The sequence below is a fragment of the Trachemys scripta genome, chromosome 10 (genome assembly GCF_013100865.1).
Source record: "Trachemys scripta elegans isolate TJP31775 chromosome 10, CAS_Tse_1.0, whole genome shotgun sequence".
NCBI classification, from domain to species: domain Eukaryota; kingdom Metazoa; phylum Chordata; order Testudines; family Emydidae; genus Trachemys; species Trachemys scripta.
The window spans coordinates 4181684-4200581 of NC_048307.1; the positions used below are offsets into that span (position 1 = coordinate 4181684).

At 44.0% G+C, this 18898-nt stretch overlaps 1 protein-coding gene across 1 annotated transcript in view; it reads left to right on the forward strand.

Annotated features, from left to right (window-relative positions):
* The first annotated feature begins 128 nt into the window (after window positions 1-128).
* HS3ST6 (heparan sulfate-glucosamine 3-sulfotransferase 6) overlaps window positions 129-18898 on the forward strand; it is a 114461-nt gene continuing 95691 nt past the window's right edge. Inside the window, exon 1 of the mRNA XM_034784538.1 lies at window positions 129-503. Within this exon, the coding sequence (XP_034640429.1) occupies window positions 148-503 (356 nt within the window). The 5' untranslated portion in view covers window positions 129-147. The remainder of the gene's footprint in view (window positions 504-18898) is intronic.

An 18898-nucleotide genomic window follows, 5' to 3' on the forward strand; every position in this document is an offset into this window, starting at 1 on the left:
ACCGGGCGCTGCATCCTCCCGCGGCTGGGCAGCGGCCGGGGGGGCCCCGCTGTGCCAGGCTCGCCCGGGCCCGCGGGGAGGCGGCGGCGGCCGCGGGGAGCATGTGCCGGCCGGGCGGCGCTGGCCGGCCCCCGGCAGCGGCGCCCCATGGGAGGTAGCCGCGGCGGGCTGGCGGGGCAGCTGGGCGGGCTGCTGCGGGCGCAGCCCCGCGCCTCCCTCGGCCTCCCCATGCTGCTGCTCGGCACCTACTTCTTCTACTGCCTGACGGGCTCCTGCGAGCCGCTGCCGCCCGCCGTCCCCGACCGGCCCGAGGAGCAGGCGGCGGCCGGGGGCCGGTCCGGTCCGGGCAGCCGGCGCTTCCCGCAGGCCATCATCGTGGGGGTGAAGAAGGGCGGCACCCGGGCGCTGCTGGAGTTCCTGCGGGCGCACCCCGCCGTGCGCGCCCTGGGCGCCGAGCCCCACTTCTTCGACCGCGGCTACGAGAAGGGGCTGCGCTGGTACAGGTGAGACGCGGGTCAGCCCGCTCCCGCCCCGTCCCGGGGAGTCCTCCTTCGTCTAACCCGGCTCAGCCCCGTTCCCCCGCACCCAGCCCGGGGCGCTCCCGGCTCAGCCCCGTTCCCCCGCACCCAGCCCGGGGCGCTCCCGTGTAACCCGGGTCAGCCCCGTTCCCCCGCACCCAGCCGGGGCGCTCCCGGGTCAGCCCCGTTCCCCCGCTCCCGGCCCGGGGCGCTCTCGGGTAACCCGGGTTCACTCCTGCGTTCCGGCTGGTTTCGCTCCTACTCCCACCCCACTCTGTCCAAGTGACACCTCTGTAATATACACCGGGTTAGCCCCCTTTCCCTGCACTCAATCTAGATCACTTCAGTATAATCCGGGTTCACTCCTGCTCCCCCAGCCAACCCAGGTCACTCCAACCTAATCCGGGATCGCCCCTGCTCCCACCCCACTTCATCCAGGTTACTCCTCTTTAATGTACCCCGAGTTACCCCATTTCCCCACACTCAACCGGGTCACTCCAGTGTAATGCGGGTTCACCCCTGCTCCCACCCCCATTCAATCCAGGTGACTCCTTTTTAGTGTAATCCAGGTTAGCCCCCTTTCCCCGCACTCAATCCAGATCACTAATCCGGGTTCACTCCTACTCCCACCCAATTCCATCCAGGTTATTCTGTTGTAATCCGGGTTACCCCCTTTCTCTGCACTCAGTCCAGGTCATGCCAATGTAATCTGGATTCAGTCCTGCTGCCCCCCTCAATCCAGATCTCTCCTCTTTATTGTAATTCTGGTTCACTGTGCCCACCCCACTCAATCCAGGTTACTCTATTGTAATCTAGGTTAGCCCCTGGTCCCTCCACTTAATGCAGGTTACTTTTCTTAAATGTAATCTGGGTTCACTCCTGCTCTCCCCATTTAATCCAGATTACTCCAGTGTAATCTGTGTTCACACCTGCTTGCATCCACTCAATCCAGGTTACTCCTCTTTAATATAATCCAGGTTAGCCCTTGCTCCCAACAATTCAATCCAGACTAACCCCTCCTCCCCCAATCCATGCAATTCAGGTTGCCCTCTGCTCCCATTCAACTCAACCTAGGTTGCCCCTCAAAAATTAATTCCTGTCTCTTTAAAAATTTTCTATGCACACTTTTTGAAGGGGTTATGGTGTAGAAAAATGACCTGGGTTGCATTGGTTTTCTCCCACCCCCCCCCCATTAGAAAAAGGCAATAATAATTTTTCAAGGCATGAATGGGCTGTTAGTTTAAAAAAAAAATCATGGCAGGGAGTGTGTATGTGGGAACCTTGTGCTTAATCTTTATTAGGAGAGTGACTAAAATGCTACTGGTAAATTTACCAGTTGGGTGGGGGCAGATTATTTACTTTGTGTATGGCCTTTATAGAAGCGGGCCCAGCCGTTCCCAAGCTCTCCCTCCTTGGGAAATCATTCACCTCTTTGGGTCTCTGCGGATGCTGCTTTTTCATAGCACAGCAGGAATGAATGCCCCATGTGCATAATAAATCGTGAGCCACTTCTCTGCAGCATCATACGGTTTAAAGGATGCCACCCTGTGTCAGGCCAATGGTGGGGTATCTGGTAGTGCCTTGGTCTCTGCTCCAGTGTGAAAGCAACAGGTTCACAGTGATCAGACTTTAAAGCGCAGACTGTGCTGTCCTCTGTGCTTGGAAAGCTCTTAGGACATGCGGGTGCTCTCTGTTTAAATAATTAATAACAATCAGTCTAATTTTTTTTATTCTTAACACTTAAAAACAACCTTTTTTTTTTTTTTTAAAGGGAGGTTGACAGAAGTTCCGATACTAAACAATATTTAAAATGACCTTTCATGCCTGCTAGTTGCAAGGCTGGCTTTCTCCGCAAAAATGTTTATCAGAACAAAACCTGTCTTTGTGTTGCAAATCCGATGACTTCTTGTTTCCTGAGTCTGAATGTTATTTCAGGGATTCGGAGGCCAGTGATCAACAAATCAGTGTTCCTACTAAAAACAAAAATTAAATTGCAGGCGTTAATGGGAACAGACCGTTGCAAGTTTGTTGGTTAATGTCAGCATTAACCCAGTGAATCATACATGATAGGAAGCCCTGGGTCTATTTTTCAGAGGAGCTGATCGCCAGCCGTTCTCACTGCCTTCAGCTGGAGTGGTGAGCACTCGGTAACTGTGAAAATCAGGCCCTCTGTTCTTAACGCACCACACTGTACCTATATGTGGCAGGCTTAGTTGGTTCTGGGACAGATGGCATTGCCTAAGGAAAGACTGCTGAATCTAGGATAAAGTTGGAGACTTGGCTTCTGAATTACCTGGATTTATGGTTTTAACCCTTAATATTTTATCCTTGATACACCTGCAATTTTTTCCCATTTCCTTTTCCAGTGTGTCATTTAGGGAGTTTAAAAAAGACGGAGTAACCATTAGCATTGCATGACATGGTTGAATCTATCAAAGGAATCACTTATTTACAGTGGGTTGGAAATATTGTCACAGTGGAGAGAAGCGGGGAAAAAAACTATTGTCTGAATTCTTTGATACGTTACGGTCGGCCCGTTGTGTCAAAGGGCAGAACTGTATTGATTCAAGGGAGTTGTTTAGTTTCAAGGGTTTCAATGGAGTTGAACTCTTCGGGCGATAAAACATTTGGAGGAGCAGCTACTGTGCATGTGGTGTCTATTAAACTTCCATGTCTTGGCCAACTGAAAGTGTCTGGGCCAAATTCACTCATGATGTAAGTCCCCTGAAGTCAGTGAATGAATCTAGCCTGTTAGTTTGAAGAAAGCCAACATGTGCAGATTGCTAAAGTGTCACTGTTCTATTCAAACATCTGAAAGTAATAAAACGGGGAGCCCCGTCTGTCTTTCTGTTGGTCTGGCTGTCCAGCTATTGTTTTCTCTTTTAAACCAAAACAAAAAAGATTTTTTTCTTTTCAATTACGTCATCTTTCTTCACATTTCTTTCCGTTGCAGGGAAGGTTTAAGGTAATAATTCTCCCTGAAACACAAACCCTTGAAAATCAGGCTTTAAATGGAAAGTGAGGTAACGTTAGCCTCACAGTTGCAGCTCTGTAATACCACATCTGGATTGTAAAATTGTTGACTTAGTGCACCTTCAAGTACAGTCAGCAGCAAAGTTATTTTTATGATTGTATTAATGTTACAATGATTTATGATTTCATTTCTAAGTTCCACATATTCCTGTGGGGTTGACAATAATCAGTAGGCTCTCGTTTTGGTTGAAAACTAATAGATGGACCTAACCAGCCAGAAAAACATTTTAATGACAATTATCCACATTATTAAACCCAGCATAGAAGTTAGAATATTCTTATGTTGCTAGTAGTGGAGCTAAGAAAAAGTTGCAGCGTATACCGCAGAGGTATAAAATGAATAAATATTATGCGTAGTACTGCACTAGTTGTGAATTTTGAGGGATATAAATATTTGCAGGGAGTTTAGGTGATACCAATGAAATGTTTTAAAATGGTTCTGAGCATTGTGGAGTCAGTGGAAATACAAGTAAAGAACATTTTTATATCATTAACTGAATCACAGAAATCTGTGCAATATTCTATAAAGATGTGACCATTTTCTCTCTGGTAAAGGAGAATCTTTAAAGAGACTTCACTGTGATTCAGAGTAGAGCAAGTCTGCGTTCAAAATACTATGCATAAGAATATTTCGTCTATTACTCTTTGCTCTTCCAGTTTTATTTTCGTATAAAAATGTGTTTTCATTGTTATTTCTTCATTTAACGTCAGACTGAGCTAAAGTTGAGGTGTGCCTGTGTGAAAAGAAAAGGTGGATGAAAGTTAAAACTTTTCCTAGGACCATCTCAAAGTGGTGTAAACATTTTTTTAAATATTTGAATGAGCCAAGAAACTAAAATTACACCAAAGCTTTTAATGCCAAGACATTGGGGCCTGGGGCACCTGTAGAGTTGTTGCTTGTCTTAACTAAATAAAAAAAAAAATTCCTCTAGAATATGGACAACCCCAGATTCCCCTTCTTCATAATCACAGTTCAGTCTCTTGTGCTTGGAACAATTGCTGTACTGAAATGAGCAGTATTTAGTTGTAATTATGGAGTAGTTTATATTATATTACTCGCTTAAAGAATTGTTTAGTTAATTGATTACAAACATTCATTCTAGGTTAGTCTTTCACTGTGTATTTAAATTCAATTTATCTGCTCTCCCTTTTTGAAAAGGGTAGGGTGGGGTGGGGGTCTTTGTTAATGACTCGAAAGCCTTCAGCATAAACCAACCAAATATCTAACGTGACGGTTTTCTGGTTACTATAGGTTTAACTCATAATATGAGGATAAACAGCTTTCCTTTCTGGATTATAACATAAATAACCTAATGAATCCAAGCATGAAGTGAATTTTTATCCTAAAGCAAAACCACTTTTTTTTTTTTTTTTTTGCTGCACTTAACACTGTGTAAACTAGACCTAAATGGAAAGCAAAGCTGATGTTTGTAGTTTGGCTACTGGGGTAAAAGTGCACTGTCTTTCAAAGGAGAAGGGGGTCCTTTTTTTTTTTTTATTTAAATATTAGCACTTTATTGTCTCTCTCTGTAGTTATTTCTCTGCTTTATGGAAAAAAAGAAAAGGGAAAATGTAAACACATCGAATTGCATGAAGATGTCAGTTGACAAGTGATTTTTAGAATTCTAGCAGGAATATTGTTAGAGATGCGAACAACCCATGAAGACGTGGGGGCCGTTCTGCACTCATTTGGATTGGTGCATATATCCACTAACGCTACTGAAGTAAAGGGCCAGATCCTCAGGTACTTAATAAATTGACATAAATCCTTCATTTCCCTGGAGCTGTGTCCGTTTACACCAGCAGGCTATCTGGCCCAATGCAGTTACTCTGTATTTGCCATGTAAATGAGATCAGAATCAGAGCCACAACCTGCATTGAAAGGGGCTGGATCGAAATAACTGCAGAATATTTCAATCCAGTAAAACTTTTATGTGGAGAGTTTCTAGTTTTAAAAGGCTGTGGCTGATTTAACATACAGCAGAAATGGCTCATCTCTGATTGTATAACTGGGGATTGTTTGGGGAGAAAAATCTATTTAAAATGTTGCATTTGATTTTTTGTTTGTTCGTTTTTGTTACTAGTGCTGAGATTTTTCTTTCAGATTGTTAGAGCTTAATTTGTGCTCATCGCTGCGATAACTTAAACGGATTCTCTAAAATCTCCCAGTTCCAGGCTTCACATCACGGCCTCAACGATTCTAGTGTCATGGGGAGAATATGGAAAAGTTTGGAATATGGGGGTTTTGGGTAATTGAGGGAACTTTCAATGGAATGATTAGATCTTTAGAGACATTATGTTAGATAGCAGGGAGTTCTGGGTAGTTAAGGTTTTTAAAATCAGCTGATGCAAAGAGCAGTTTCCCTGCACCGAAGCACTGCAGAATGCAACAGCGCAGACTAGCCAATTCATTGTCAACTGAATAACTAGAAGTGCATTTTCTAGTTCCTCATCTTATTTACGATCCTCTTCGTCCCGCAGCCTGTATTTTGCTACCTAAAGGAACACAGTTTTATAGATACAGGATAAGTGCGGTGCTGCGCCGAAGCACTAGATAACTGATCACATCTTTGTTGCCTCTGACAAACACTGAAAATGCAGCTGCTGAAAGATTAGCCTCTTGCACCACAAAATATCACGGTGCGGATGTTGGCCCACATCAGATTTTTATAGGAACTTAAAACAAATGCAAACTTCATTAATTTTTGGGGGGCATAAATAACAAAGCCACACACTCATGGCTGCGTATATGCAATGGTAACAGCTGGCAGGCCCTTGTGTCTGAATATCAATGCTTGATCTGTGGACCGTGCTATAATGCAGAGAGGTTATGCATAGTAGGTGTGCCCTTAGGCCTCCATCAATTTAATAAAACAATTTCAACCCGCTGAATTTCTTTAAGCCTCTCCCCCCAAACTTTGTTTTTCTTAATTTTTCCCTTGTTCAAGAACAGTACACAAAGGCCAAAAGGAGGAGCTAATTATTAATATTGTTCGTGCACACACCTGTGTGTGCGTATGTGTGTATAGAATGGCACTAGAGACAGTTAAACCTTGCCATTTGCAAGCATTTCTTCTATCTCACTGTTGGAGGCAAGTGACACTCTTATAAGGAGCTGGGAGACAGGGTTTCCTGGGGCAGGCTTTCTTATCTGTAAACCTTGTTGTCCTTAAGTCTTTGCGCAGCGTGGAAAAGATACACAAAAAGACACTCTGATTCCAGTGTTGCTCTTTTGACATTAGCTGAGAATGTTATTGGCATTTGAAAAGCAGAGTTAAGTGGATGCCTCAAGGGTTTTTGTGTGTGTTTGTGATTTGTGCAGCCAGATCAAGATATCCTATAGCAGGATCCATTAAAGAAATGGACATTTTCGCTTCCTAGTGATCGCCAAGATGCATTTTGGCATGAAACTCACGTCCTTGCTTGAGGAAAGCTTTTCATAGAAGCATTTAAGTAATATATAGGTAGGGAGAGACAAAGAAATGGTACAAAATAAACATGGAATCAGCTGACAAAACATCCAAGGAGCTTGGCTTTAATGCATTATCTTTATTCATTGACAAAGCTAATCTGCTTTCCTAATGAACTAACTTCCAAATCCTCAAAGTTTGAGAGCAGCCTTCCTTTCACAGTGTGTTCCTACAAATTGAGTTCTGGATCACACTTCTTATTTATCATTTTATCATCTCATTTTTTAAAATGTCAGAAGTAGTGACTATCTTCCCCACCTCCAAACCCCACACATCAGGTCACGACAATCCAAAAATAAATAAATATAAATATAAAACACAAACAAAAAGACAGAAAAGCGTCAGGCTAGCCCCTTGTTAATTTAAGGTGCAAAGCTTAATATTTCTTATCTGGGTCTGTAGAATAACCATGTAACTTTCTTTCAGCTGAAACAGTGAAATTAATTCACCTGAATAGCAACCCTTTTGTGTTCTTAGCATGCTGTTAGTTACATAACATTTAGCCCTGAGCTCTGCAGACACCAAGTCAAATGATCCTCACGTGGATAAGTGTTTGAAGGATCGGGCCCTCTCTGGGTGCTATGCCCATGTTTTGCTGCTTCACAATATTTGGTCTAGACAGTAGTTATGAAGCAATCCGTTGGGATGCAGTACATGCAGATTTTGGCATTTTGCAAACTGCTTTCAAATGGGATTAAAAATAGCTTTTATTGCTGCTAGGATGGGGAAGAAACATTTGAAAATGTTTCAGATGATCACAGGGCAGGCGTTATTCAGGATTACCCAGACGGGCTATGCTGTGGCTGTTTAGAAAACTCTCAGCTCGGAGGCAAAGAGCCTGATTCTGATCTCACGTACATCAATTTCACACAAGTGTGATGCTGTTGACTTTAATGGGGTGGCTTCTGGTTTTGGCCCCAGTCCAAACCCCATAGAAGTCAATGAAATTCTCTTCGCTCACTTCAACAGACTTTAGATCAAACCTTTAAACTGGTGCAACTGCAAAGGAATGAGGCCCATTTATTCTCTGTGTTGTTAAATGGACACCATCAGGTTAAAACTGATTAAGGCTGCGTGTTGCTATTAGCTATGGTCTTCCTGATAAAAGCTCTAACTCTAGGATGTAACAAGTTATGTTCTTTGTAATCAGCTGCGCAAGACTTTTAATTAATTTTTTTAAAACAAATTTGCAATGTAGTGAAGCCTTGGGGAGTGGCATGGGTTTTTACATGGTTTAAAACAGTATTGCCAACCCTAAGCATTCAAAAACCATAAGCCAGGCCCCAAGAAATCACGTGATTGTCTTAAAAATCATGAGATTTAACAAATAATACACTTGGAATTCTTTTTATATTTGCTTTCTGGCTTTTGAACCTTTGGAATTCAGGTTTTCAAGCTTATCTCTGCAACCACAAGGATTAAAACTTATTGTTTTTATACAAAAACTCAGATTCTTGTGTGTTCACATGACTTCAGCGTCTGAAGTTTTAAGAAGAACCTCAAACATTGTGAAACTCTACTAAAAAAAAATAGCAAAAGTTGCAGCACTGCTGTTAGTTTAATTATTATAGAACAGTTTTAAATAATTGTCATTGCAAAATAAATTACATTCAACACAAAACAATGTGCCTATGTGACATTTGTTCATATTTTCTATGCATCTGAGAATTTTGCATTTTGTGGCGTGTCATGATTTTTCTGCTATGACAATCAAATCAATGTTACAGTTAATATACTTATTAAAATCTTACCTATGTTACAGATAACTTCCTAGATTAATAAAACTGAAAGAACTTAAAAAAAATTCCAGTTTACTCTTTGCACTTTATGCTGTTTGTTTACTTGCTGCACTTCTCTATTTGGACAATGAAAATAAACTAGTCAGTTTCACTTTTGTTTCTAATCATTTTCTCTTTCTAATTTTCGTGATTTCATGCAGTGCTGCATTGTCTGAATTGCAAACACTACCTTTAGAAAAAGGACTCTTTAAAAATAGTATTAAAGGAAAAGTTGGGGCTGATTATCAGAAGTTCTGAGCACCTGCAGCTCCCGCTGAACTTCAACAGGGATTTGGGGTACTCAGCTGTTCTGAAAATCCAGCTTCTTAATTGTAACATGGATAGATACAATGCAGCATTGCTGCTGTAAACCGGGATGGTACATTGCCAAGTATTCTTCTTGTCTTGATGATTTTAAATTGATATATCCACTGTATGATCATGCACATTGTATCTGATAACATGAAGTAATTGAGATTGTCCTGAAAGCCAATAACGCCTTTCTTAGCAGCAACCCTATTTATTTTTGAAAATACTGTGGTTTTTTCCTCTCTAGACAGCTTCTACAAGTAAATAATGACAGGAAAGTGGAAAAGGCTAATGGATTGAGATGCTGCCTAAATGCAAATGGGATCTGTTACTTAAGGCTGTTCAAAGATTTTTAAAATAGTAATTATAGTCACTCGGAGAAGGAAGTGGGCTGCTCAGAGGAAGTTGTGGAGGGAAGCACAAAAGTTAATTGGAGAACACGCTTAAAAGCTTATGCCTGACCCTTTCAAAAACTCTTCACTGTATTAAGCTTGGGTGGGGATTGAAAACTGGGCTAATGAAAGGCCTGGTTTAATACCCGGATTTAGCTCTAAATGGCTTTTCAAAGAGCTTTCAAAATCCATCTGCTTACAAAGCTCATCAGCAACGGACTGATTCTCCCCCCCACCCACCCCCCTTCTGCAAAATGGTGGCCTGCCCAAAGCAGAAGCTGCCGCATAAGAGTTGTCTCTGATGGCAAATACTTTAACGAGTCAAGGGGTTAACTTCAGATCAGCTACCCCACCCCCTTGCACGGGTGCTCAGGGGAAAGGCTATACTCTGATCGCTTGGGAGGCAGTGGGGAGAAGGGAGTTTGGGTTTCATGCCTGGGGTCTAAGGGTCATGCTGAGCTCCAAGGAGGAGAGTTTCCCCTTTTCACGTCAGTTGCTCACTGACCCTACAAGGTACTGATCATTCTGGCCCCGATTCCAGCATGTGCTTAACCTTAAGAATATGATTAGATCCCCATGAAGTCAAGGGGAATTTACTCACATGCTTAACATTAAGCAGTGTGGAGCACCGCTTGTCCTCGAGGGAGGGGCTTGGGAGACCTGGGTTTTATTCCTGGCTCTGCCACTGGCCTGCTGGGTGACCTTGGGCAAGTCACGTCACCGCTCCGTGCCTCAGTTTCCCCATCTGTAAAATGGGGATAATGATACTGCCCTCTTTTGTTAAAGCACTTTGAGATCTACTGATAAAAAGCACTATAGAAGAGCTAGGGATTATTGTTGTTCTTTTATTATAATACATACTGAAAACCAGACCTTTCTGATTGCATCTGAATATTTCTGCTGAGTTTCTCCACCTTTTTGCAGTCAGTCTCTATGTACCACACAAAGCAACAGTATCAAATCCCAACCCCTCCTTCCTCTTTTTCCCTTCACAGTCTCCATTCCCCATCTCCTAAAATGAAACCAAAAACGGGGGTTACACAAGGGAAGGGATTTTTAAGAAACGCCCCCAACTTGCTTAAGGTTCCAAAGCTACTTTGATTCTTTAACTTTCCTTCCTGCAATTCCCTCCCTAACTTCTGCAGCTTCATTCGTGGTCGCTGTTTTGAAATGGTGTGACGTGCATTAATCCAACACCAGGCTAGGGATAAAAGGGAACTATAGATGGTGAATGTCAAAATCTCTTTAGAATTCACTTCCTTTGTTAGATATTTGACTTGTGGGAGAAGGAGGTGAGATGGGAATGAGAGGAAGAAGGGGCCAGGGGAGGCAGCCGTCAAACAGGTTTAGGGTTTTAATTTTGAAAGCTTCAAAACTTGCAGAGATTATGGACCAAATCATGCTCTCTATTAGGGTGTAAATCTGGAGTAACTCCAGTGAAGTCGGTGGTGAGAATCTAGCCTCTTGTCTCAGGTTCCTAGGTCAGGTTTTAATGCTGTGATCTTATTTTCAAGTGAGCCTTTATTTTCTAAAAGATCTATGGACATGCTCCAGGAAATATTTATCACCAGGCACAGGCCTTACTACCACGAACAATTGCATTGGCTTCCGTGGGACACTGCGATTCTCTCATGAGTAGGGGTTTGCTGGATCATGCCCTATTTTTGCTGCATGTAACAGTTACATCAAACTCATGCCCAACAGAGGGTTTTACAATAGCGGTGCCCAAACTTTGTTCTGCTTGTGGCAGGGGGCGTCGCGTTGGCACCGACGGGTGTGCAGTTGTTTCAGGAAATAGATTGCAGCTTTCCTCAACTTCGGGACTCATATCTATTGCGGGCTCAACGTGCAGTGCCCCACCAGTCTGTGGCTCTGACTGCATGAGCCTTGCAGACTGGGTTCAGAGGGGTCTGTGGGCCAGAACCCCTGTGTTAGGGTCCCGCAAGCAGCGTAGCATTCAAGAGCTGCGATTTCCCCATGCGTTTCACTTTAGCCGTCACCCACTCTGTGACTCTGTGGTCCCCAAAGTGTCCATGTTTCAAGGTACAATGTGCTCACCCATTACTCAAAAGTTGCTAACCCTCATTTTGGGTGAATAATTCACATCAAATAATGTGGTTTGACAAATTGTGGCTTGTTTTTTTCCCCTGGTAATAAATTGTGTATGAACACATACATCTGAAAGGTGTCAGCAATTCAGAATTATTCACAACTCCCTTTGGTGACTAGTTCTTGGTCTGCAGATTGTCCGAAATGCAAATGGGGACTAATACAATTCAGCGTACAGTTTGCTCTGTAACTTCAGCAACTAACTCCTGCCGTGTGTCTGACTAACTTATTTTGAAGGCTTAAGTGTGGCATTTAAAGGGGTGTGTGGAATGGAATTTCAGGCCGCAAATTTCAAATGGCTATCAGTTAAATAGTTATGATTTGTGTTACCGTCACACCCAGAAACCCCGGGCTATGGACCAGGACCTCACTGTGTTGGTTGCTGTACAAACACTGCACAGGAAGACTAGGCCTGCCGTGTAATCTTCCATTTGTGTGGTGTTTAGCTAAATCGTCCAATCATGGAAGAAGGCACAATACCATGTGACTGATATAAATCAAATATACAAAATTTGCTTCCTGCAAATATTCTCATTGAACGTTTGCCTTTTGTGAGTAGCTGGGCTAGGAAAGGTTTCAGAGTAACAACCGTGTTAGTCTGTATCCGCAAAAAGAAGAACAGGAGTACGTGTGGCACCTTAGAGACTAACAAATTTATTAGAGCATAAGCTTTCGTGGACTACAGCTAATAAATTTGTTAGTCTCTAAGGTGCCACACGTACTCCTGTTCTTCTTTTTGGGCTAGGAAAGCCTCAATACACAAATGCTCGTGGACAGCGAAGGTGAAAGGGCCGCAAACATCTTGTAATCAAAACACACTGTCAAATTTGATTAAATATTCACTGCAAATATTTGCCTCTCTTTATCAAGCTGTAGTATTGAAGATGTTCCAAAGTGAAGAAATCCCGGCACCCATAGGTCATCATAAGTGTAAAATTCTTTATTTGAAACAGCTGATCTAAAGGAGCTGGGAGACGGGGGAAGAGGGAGGGAGAGACAAGTGATTTCATGCCTCAAAAAAAGCTGTGAATTTTAACACAGAACATTGATTACAAGCAGGAGAGAATTACATTAATGTAGTCACTTGTCACTGGGGTCTTATTAGTAATCGTCACTCATTAGTCTGGAGAGAATCAGAATGTGACCTTGTTAAGCGTCCTTGCTGTTGGAAGTCCTGACCATTCTGGTATTGATTTACTACTTAGACTCATAAATACGCTGCGCGTGTGCGTTCGCGTTCCTGCATGCATATGCAGCAGGTGTATTTGCAGCTATAATGAAGAATTAGCAATCTCCTAACCTGCCACCATTTGTACTCATTTGGTAGTTCAGCTGGTGAATTAGCAGGTGTTTTGGATGTCTACCATTTTGTGCAAAAAGGAGTCTCTGGTGATTGATGGGAAGGCACAAGAAATCTGACAGATATGGTCCCCGGAGGCCAAATCATCTTTCCTTCTCTCCCAGGTTCTGGGTAGGGACCTGGATGCAGCAAGCCTGCTGCTGCTGCGTGGGGGTAGGCAGCATTCTGGGAGCCCATCCATAGTGTCCGAACTCTGCACGTGCGTCTGAGCTCTGAGAGCTCCCTAAACCCCGGTATTCCGAACGATGGAGCTGGGCTGGGATAGCACTGGGGCTGGGATGGTTGATCCACTGGCCATTCCCCACCTGGATTCCTTTTGGCCCTTGTGGATTTCACCATCACACAATCTGTTCACTTGAGCTGTGGGCTGACGACAGAATTGACCACTGCGTGACTTTTAACATTCAGCCTTCTCTGGCCCCTTGCACCAGAGGTGACTCTTATCTCAGAACACTCCACAAACACTAACTCTGTCCGGCAGTCCCCCTGTGAGGTGGGTAAATATTCTCCCCTTTCACAGATAAAGGTAAATAGAAGCACAAAGAAGCTAAAGTGACTTGCTCAAGGTCACATGCAGAGTCAGTGGCGGGCCTGGGACTAGCAAACCAAGATTCTTGTTTTCCGAGCTCTATTTTAACCATGGGGCAGTGCTGCGCCAATAGAGAGTTTACAGCTTTGGATTTGTGATTACTCTACCTTTCCCCTCCTCCTAGGGTTACCACATGTCCAGATTTTATAGGGACAGTCCCGATTTTGGGGTCTTTTTCTTTTATAGGCTCCTTTTACCCCCCACCCCCATCCCGATTTTTCACATTTGCAGTCTGGTCACCTTACCTCCTCCCCTGTGCCCTCTCCCCTGGTTGGCGGGGTTACCTGGCTCTAAACAGACTCTGTCCTGGCTATAAGGTGACACAAGCCATGTGTACCGTGATGTAGTTTTTAACTTCCTTGAGTAACTTCCATATTACTTATGGCAACTGGTAGGTTCATTTTGTTTTCCTTCGGTCTTTTAGCAACATGCTGTCTTATCTAACCTGCATCATGCATCTCTCTTTAAGTGCATCTGTTGGGGAGATTGTCGGGGTGCTGAAGTCAGCCTGTTGTCCTTCTGTCCAGATGTAGAAATGTGCACTTTTCAAATGGCTGATCGCACCCCAACAAATGCGCTGGGTTTTTTTGAACACCTAAATGCCGTGTTGTGGTTGCTAATCTTGCCCTATGCCTTGAAGTCGCACCGTAATTCCTTGTGACAAGTTGTGTCTCCACGCCCGCTGGAGGAATTGTCAATAATGATGGAAGTGAAAGCAGCTCTCCAATTACCGGGTGCACAGAGTGGGCTGTTAAAGGAATATGAAGAAGACTCAATAAGTGTCATTGATCAGGTGCTCGACTAGGAGCTCCCCAGCGCGTCCGTACACAGTCCCTCATTACTTACACTTGTCAATTGATGCTTGGGGTTTGGGATGGAGCCATTGGCAAGGGACTGAATAGGCTGCCAATAAAATGCTGTCCATCGCCGCCGCCTGCGCTACGAGAGTGGCATGCTGAGGTCTCCTGGGTTATTGATGGCAACGCAAACCTTTTCATGGACTGTCCTAACCTTGCTCGCATTTGCCTGCCAAGTCCCTTCCCTGAAGTGACAACTCAGTGGGGGGATGTGCTGGGGCTGCATCGGAGCCACGGAGCTTTTGGCCTAAGTGGAGGAGGTTATTCTCTCCAGTGAGCGCGGATGCTGCTTCCTCTGGTCGCTTTTATATTTCAGAAAGTCCTGTTCCAAAGCCACACAAACGGTGAGAAAAATGCAAGGGCTGCTGCCAAGTCCTAGTTAGGGTCGGAATTTTGGTTTTGTTGGACAGAAATGTTTGTTTCAATGAAAAGCTTTTGGGGGGTAGATTTAAACATTCGCCTGCCGTGTTGGAGACCCAAGCGTGAGGAAAAAATCTATGTCCGCTTGGGTTAATATGCGGAAGTGAAATTGGTTCCACTTTGCCTGGCGAGTCAATCGATTTTTATTTTGTGTCCAAGTGAATGAAATGCAGCAAGGGAACAGGCAGGATGCGGAATGGTTATTGGTTACTAAAAAGGAAATGAAAGTTCGTCACAGAGGGCCTGCTTCTCCTCGGACTTCCACATGGTTTTGTCACTTATGCCCGTGCAACAGGGGTGTAAAACGTTACCAGATCAGATTGTGCCCATGTTGTACAAGCACAAAGTATTCTTCATTTCGGCTACAGTAGAATCTAGGTACAGTAGAACCTCCGAGTTAAGAATACCACAGGAATGGAGACTATTTGTAACTCTGAACAAAATGTTATGGTGGTTCTTTGAAAAGCTTACAACTGAACATTGACTTAATACAGCTTTGAAACTTTACTATGCAGAAGGAAATGCTGCTCCTCCCCCCCCCCTTTTTTTTTTAGTAGTTTACGTTTAACACAGTACTGTAATGTACTTGCTTTTTTGGTTTTTTTTTTTCTCTCTGCTGCTGCCTGATTCTGGTTCCAAGTGAGGTGTGTGGTTGACTGGTCAGTCTCTTAACTCTGGTGTTCATAACTCTGATGTTCTACTGCACTTCAATTCAGGATTAGGGCCCATGGTCTAGGCAGATAAGTAATAAAGAAGACAGTGTCTGCCCTGAGAGCATATGTGGTGACCACAGTTGCAGGTGAGACTCATGCTCAACTTCTCTAGCACTATATTATGTGGACTAAAATGAGCCATATTGGGATTTCAGCTACATTGGTGTCACTGTCAACCCTCTTGGCAAGTTGTACTACTTATTTAAAGTAGTACAACTAAAAGCAGAATTTGGCCCCGGGTTTTTCACTGACGAGGTCTGACTTGTTTGTCGGGATTTACTGTGAACCTCTGGGACTTTTTAGTCTGAGGTAGCTACTGAAGTTATTACTTATTTAATATTTACAAAGCATCATTAATGTATATGGGATTTCACAGAAATAAAAAAGACACGCGTTGCCCAGTGTGGACCTGCATGTTTTTACCCACTCGGATATTTATTTGCTTTCTGCAACATGGCTTGGATTGAGGGAAGGTCAATCTTATTGGCTGCTAGACAGGCTTTGTTACAGAATAAGGCACTGTTTGGTACTAATTGACGGTATTGCTCACCTCCTTTTCCTGTCTCTTCCTGTATGACACTGTCTACAGACACTTTGGGTACAACATTGGAGGACAAACATAGCGATCCAGTCTCCCGGCTACCGTACTGCCAAATGGATGTTGGAAATATTCTGCCGGTGTAGACGGTGTCACCTGTATTGAGCCCCATTCTAAGGAACTGTGCTCGACCCCACAGTTCAAACAGGGGCTGATCATATTTTCCGCCCTGGTGGTTAAATGGTTTGTTCCCTGCATATATCAGCACCCAATCCAATTCACCCAGTCAATGGTCCTGTACTGCTGACAACTCCTTGCTGTGGCTTCAGGTTCCACCCAGGTCACATTGTTTTTTGTTACAACCAGAACTGCTTAAAAGGGCACAGAAGATTCTGAGGTCGAGTGGAACACTGGACATGCTTATTCATTTGCATATTGTTACCCACAATGCTTTGCAAGCTCCCAATTAATCTTGCAGCAGATGCTAGTGGTAGATTTCTGTTCACTTTTGTATAGCACATTCCCCCTCCGCCCCCCCTCCCCAATTTTCTTTAATCAGTGTGGAGCATCTCAGGTCTCCGATTTTACCTCTGTTGCATTATTAGTTAAAAGTGACTCTTGCACTCAATGAAAAGCCATTGTTGGCTGACGCAGCATTTCCTGCTTTTTAATTAATTGGCAGGTCTTTTTTAAACTCAAGCTTTTTTCCAGCCCTAGTTCTGTCTCTGGTCTCACTCATCTCAGAACCTGTCTGGGCTCCTTTAAGCCAAGTAATGGGAGAACCTCCAGAGACCTCTGTTTGGATGATCATCCAATCCTTTTTTGAACCTCCTGGGTCTGATAACCGAAGAAGGTGGTCTCCTGAGATATGAGGTGTTCTGGAGAGATTTCTGGTGTTTCCAGCTTCTGATCCATCTAGAAATACCAAAAAAACCATGCTTTTATTTTTTTGTGGTATTTCAGCACATCTGTTCCTGGTCTCGGCCTCATCATGAAAATGCAGAGGCCTCAGGAACAGACTGAACAAGTATTTGTCCAAAAGGCTTCAAACCTCAAAATAGGAGATGGCTGTTGAGGTTGGTTTTGAGTCGGTTCCTGTGTTACCTGAACACAGTCTTCCTCCATCCTGCTTTCATAGTTGGAACTCGTCCATCCCTATTTCTACAGCCCCGAGTTTGTTCCTTAAATAGGAAGTAACCAGTGCCCTAGTCATTGCTTAATCCTCATTGAGACGCCAACATCACCCATCCCAGATTTTAAGGGTCCAAGCCAAGTCCATTGGAGCCAATGGGAGTCTTTCCATTGACGTGTGTGGTGGAAAAACTGGGTCCAATCCCCAGCTGGTGCCCGGCAATCTTTCCATTGACTTCAGAACGGCGCTGTTGATTTACACCAGTTGAAGATCTGGTGCATTGTATTTCTGGGAATGGCTAACACAGCAGCTGGGAGGTGTAATTCTCAGCTTGGGCAGACATACGTGCATTAGCTCTGCTTGAGCTAACAACTCACATTTGCTGTACGACCCTGGCGGCATGGGCAGCAGCTAAGGCCAGCCGCCCAAGCACAATCCTGATTGAGCCCAAGTACGTCCTCCAGCAGCTAGCCCAACTCCCCGTGGTGCTGGGGCCACGTTCAAGCAGAGTGAGTGTGTGTGTGTGTGTCTATCCCTGCTGGGAATTACACTTCCCATCTGCCGTGTAGACATACCCTAAGGGACCAGATTCTGTTCTCATTTACACGGGTGTATATCTGGAGTAACACCATTGATTTCAGTGTAGTGGCTCTGGATTAACACCAGAACAACTGGAATGAGACTCTGGCACAAAGTCAATAATAATAATAATAAAAGATAATACCACAATTCATTTGGCAAAGCAAAGAAGCAGCTGCTGAAGTTGTTTGAAACTACAGAGTCCCAATGGGTTGTCACAGTCAGTCTGGACAGAGTCTTGGAGTTTGGTGTGCTGGCTAATTTCCTAACATACAAATGAAAGAGAAACTTGGTGATCCAACGTAATCCAGCTCTCTCTTCATCTAGGGAGATATATACAATATACAATATATGTGTGTGTGTATATCTATATCTATATATATAGGGACTTGATTCTGATCTTGTTATAAGGCAGATACAAGGGCTATATGTTAGAACTTCAAATTCGTTTGGTTTTGAGTGTCCTAAGAAACTAATTAAGGGCCCGATTCTGCAGCCTTTACTCATGTGACTAAACAGAGTAAGGACTAAACATAGGAGTAAGGCTTTGCAAGATCAGGGTCCTACACTTTCAAAAGTAATTTGCAGAGAGTGAGTTATTAAATGTGTAACATGACCAAATACGACAGGTTTCAGAGTAGCAGCCGTGTTAGTCTGTATCCGCAAAAAGAACAGGAGTACTTGTGGCACCTTAGAGACTAACAAATTTATTAGAGCATAAGCTTTCATGGGCTACAGCCCACTTCTTTGGATGCATATAGAGTGAAACATATATATACACACACACACACATACAGAGAGCATGAACAGGTGGGAGTTGTCTTACCAACTCTGAGAGGCCAATTAAGTAAGAGAAAAAAAAAACAAACAAACCAACTTTTGAAGTGATAATCAAGATAGCTGTATGTGTGTGCGCTGGGGAAGCGCCCGGCTGGGGGCACAGGGTCTGGAGGTCTGGGGGCTGCCCGGCAAACCGTGAAGCCGGTAGCGCTCGGGGCGCTCGGCTCTTCAGCTACACAAAGCTGAGGTGTCTGGGGGGGAGCAGCAGCCACCACTGCGGGGGAATCCCGCCTGCAGCTCGCAGCCTGCCGGAGCCGCTCT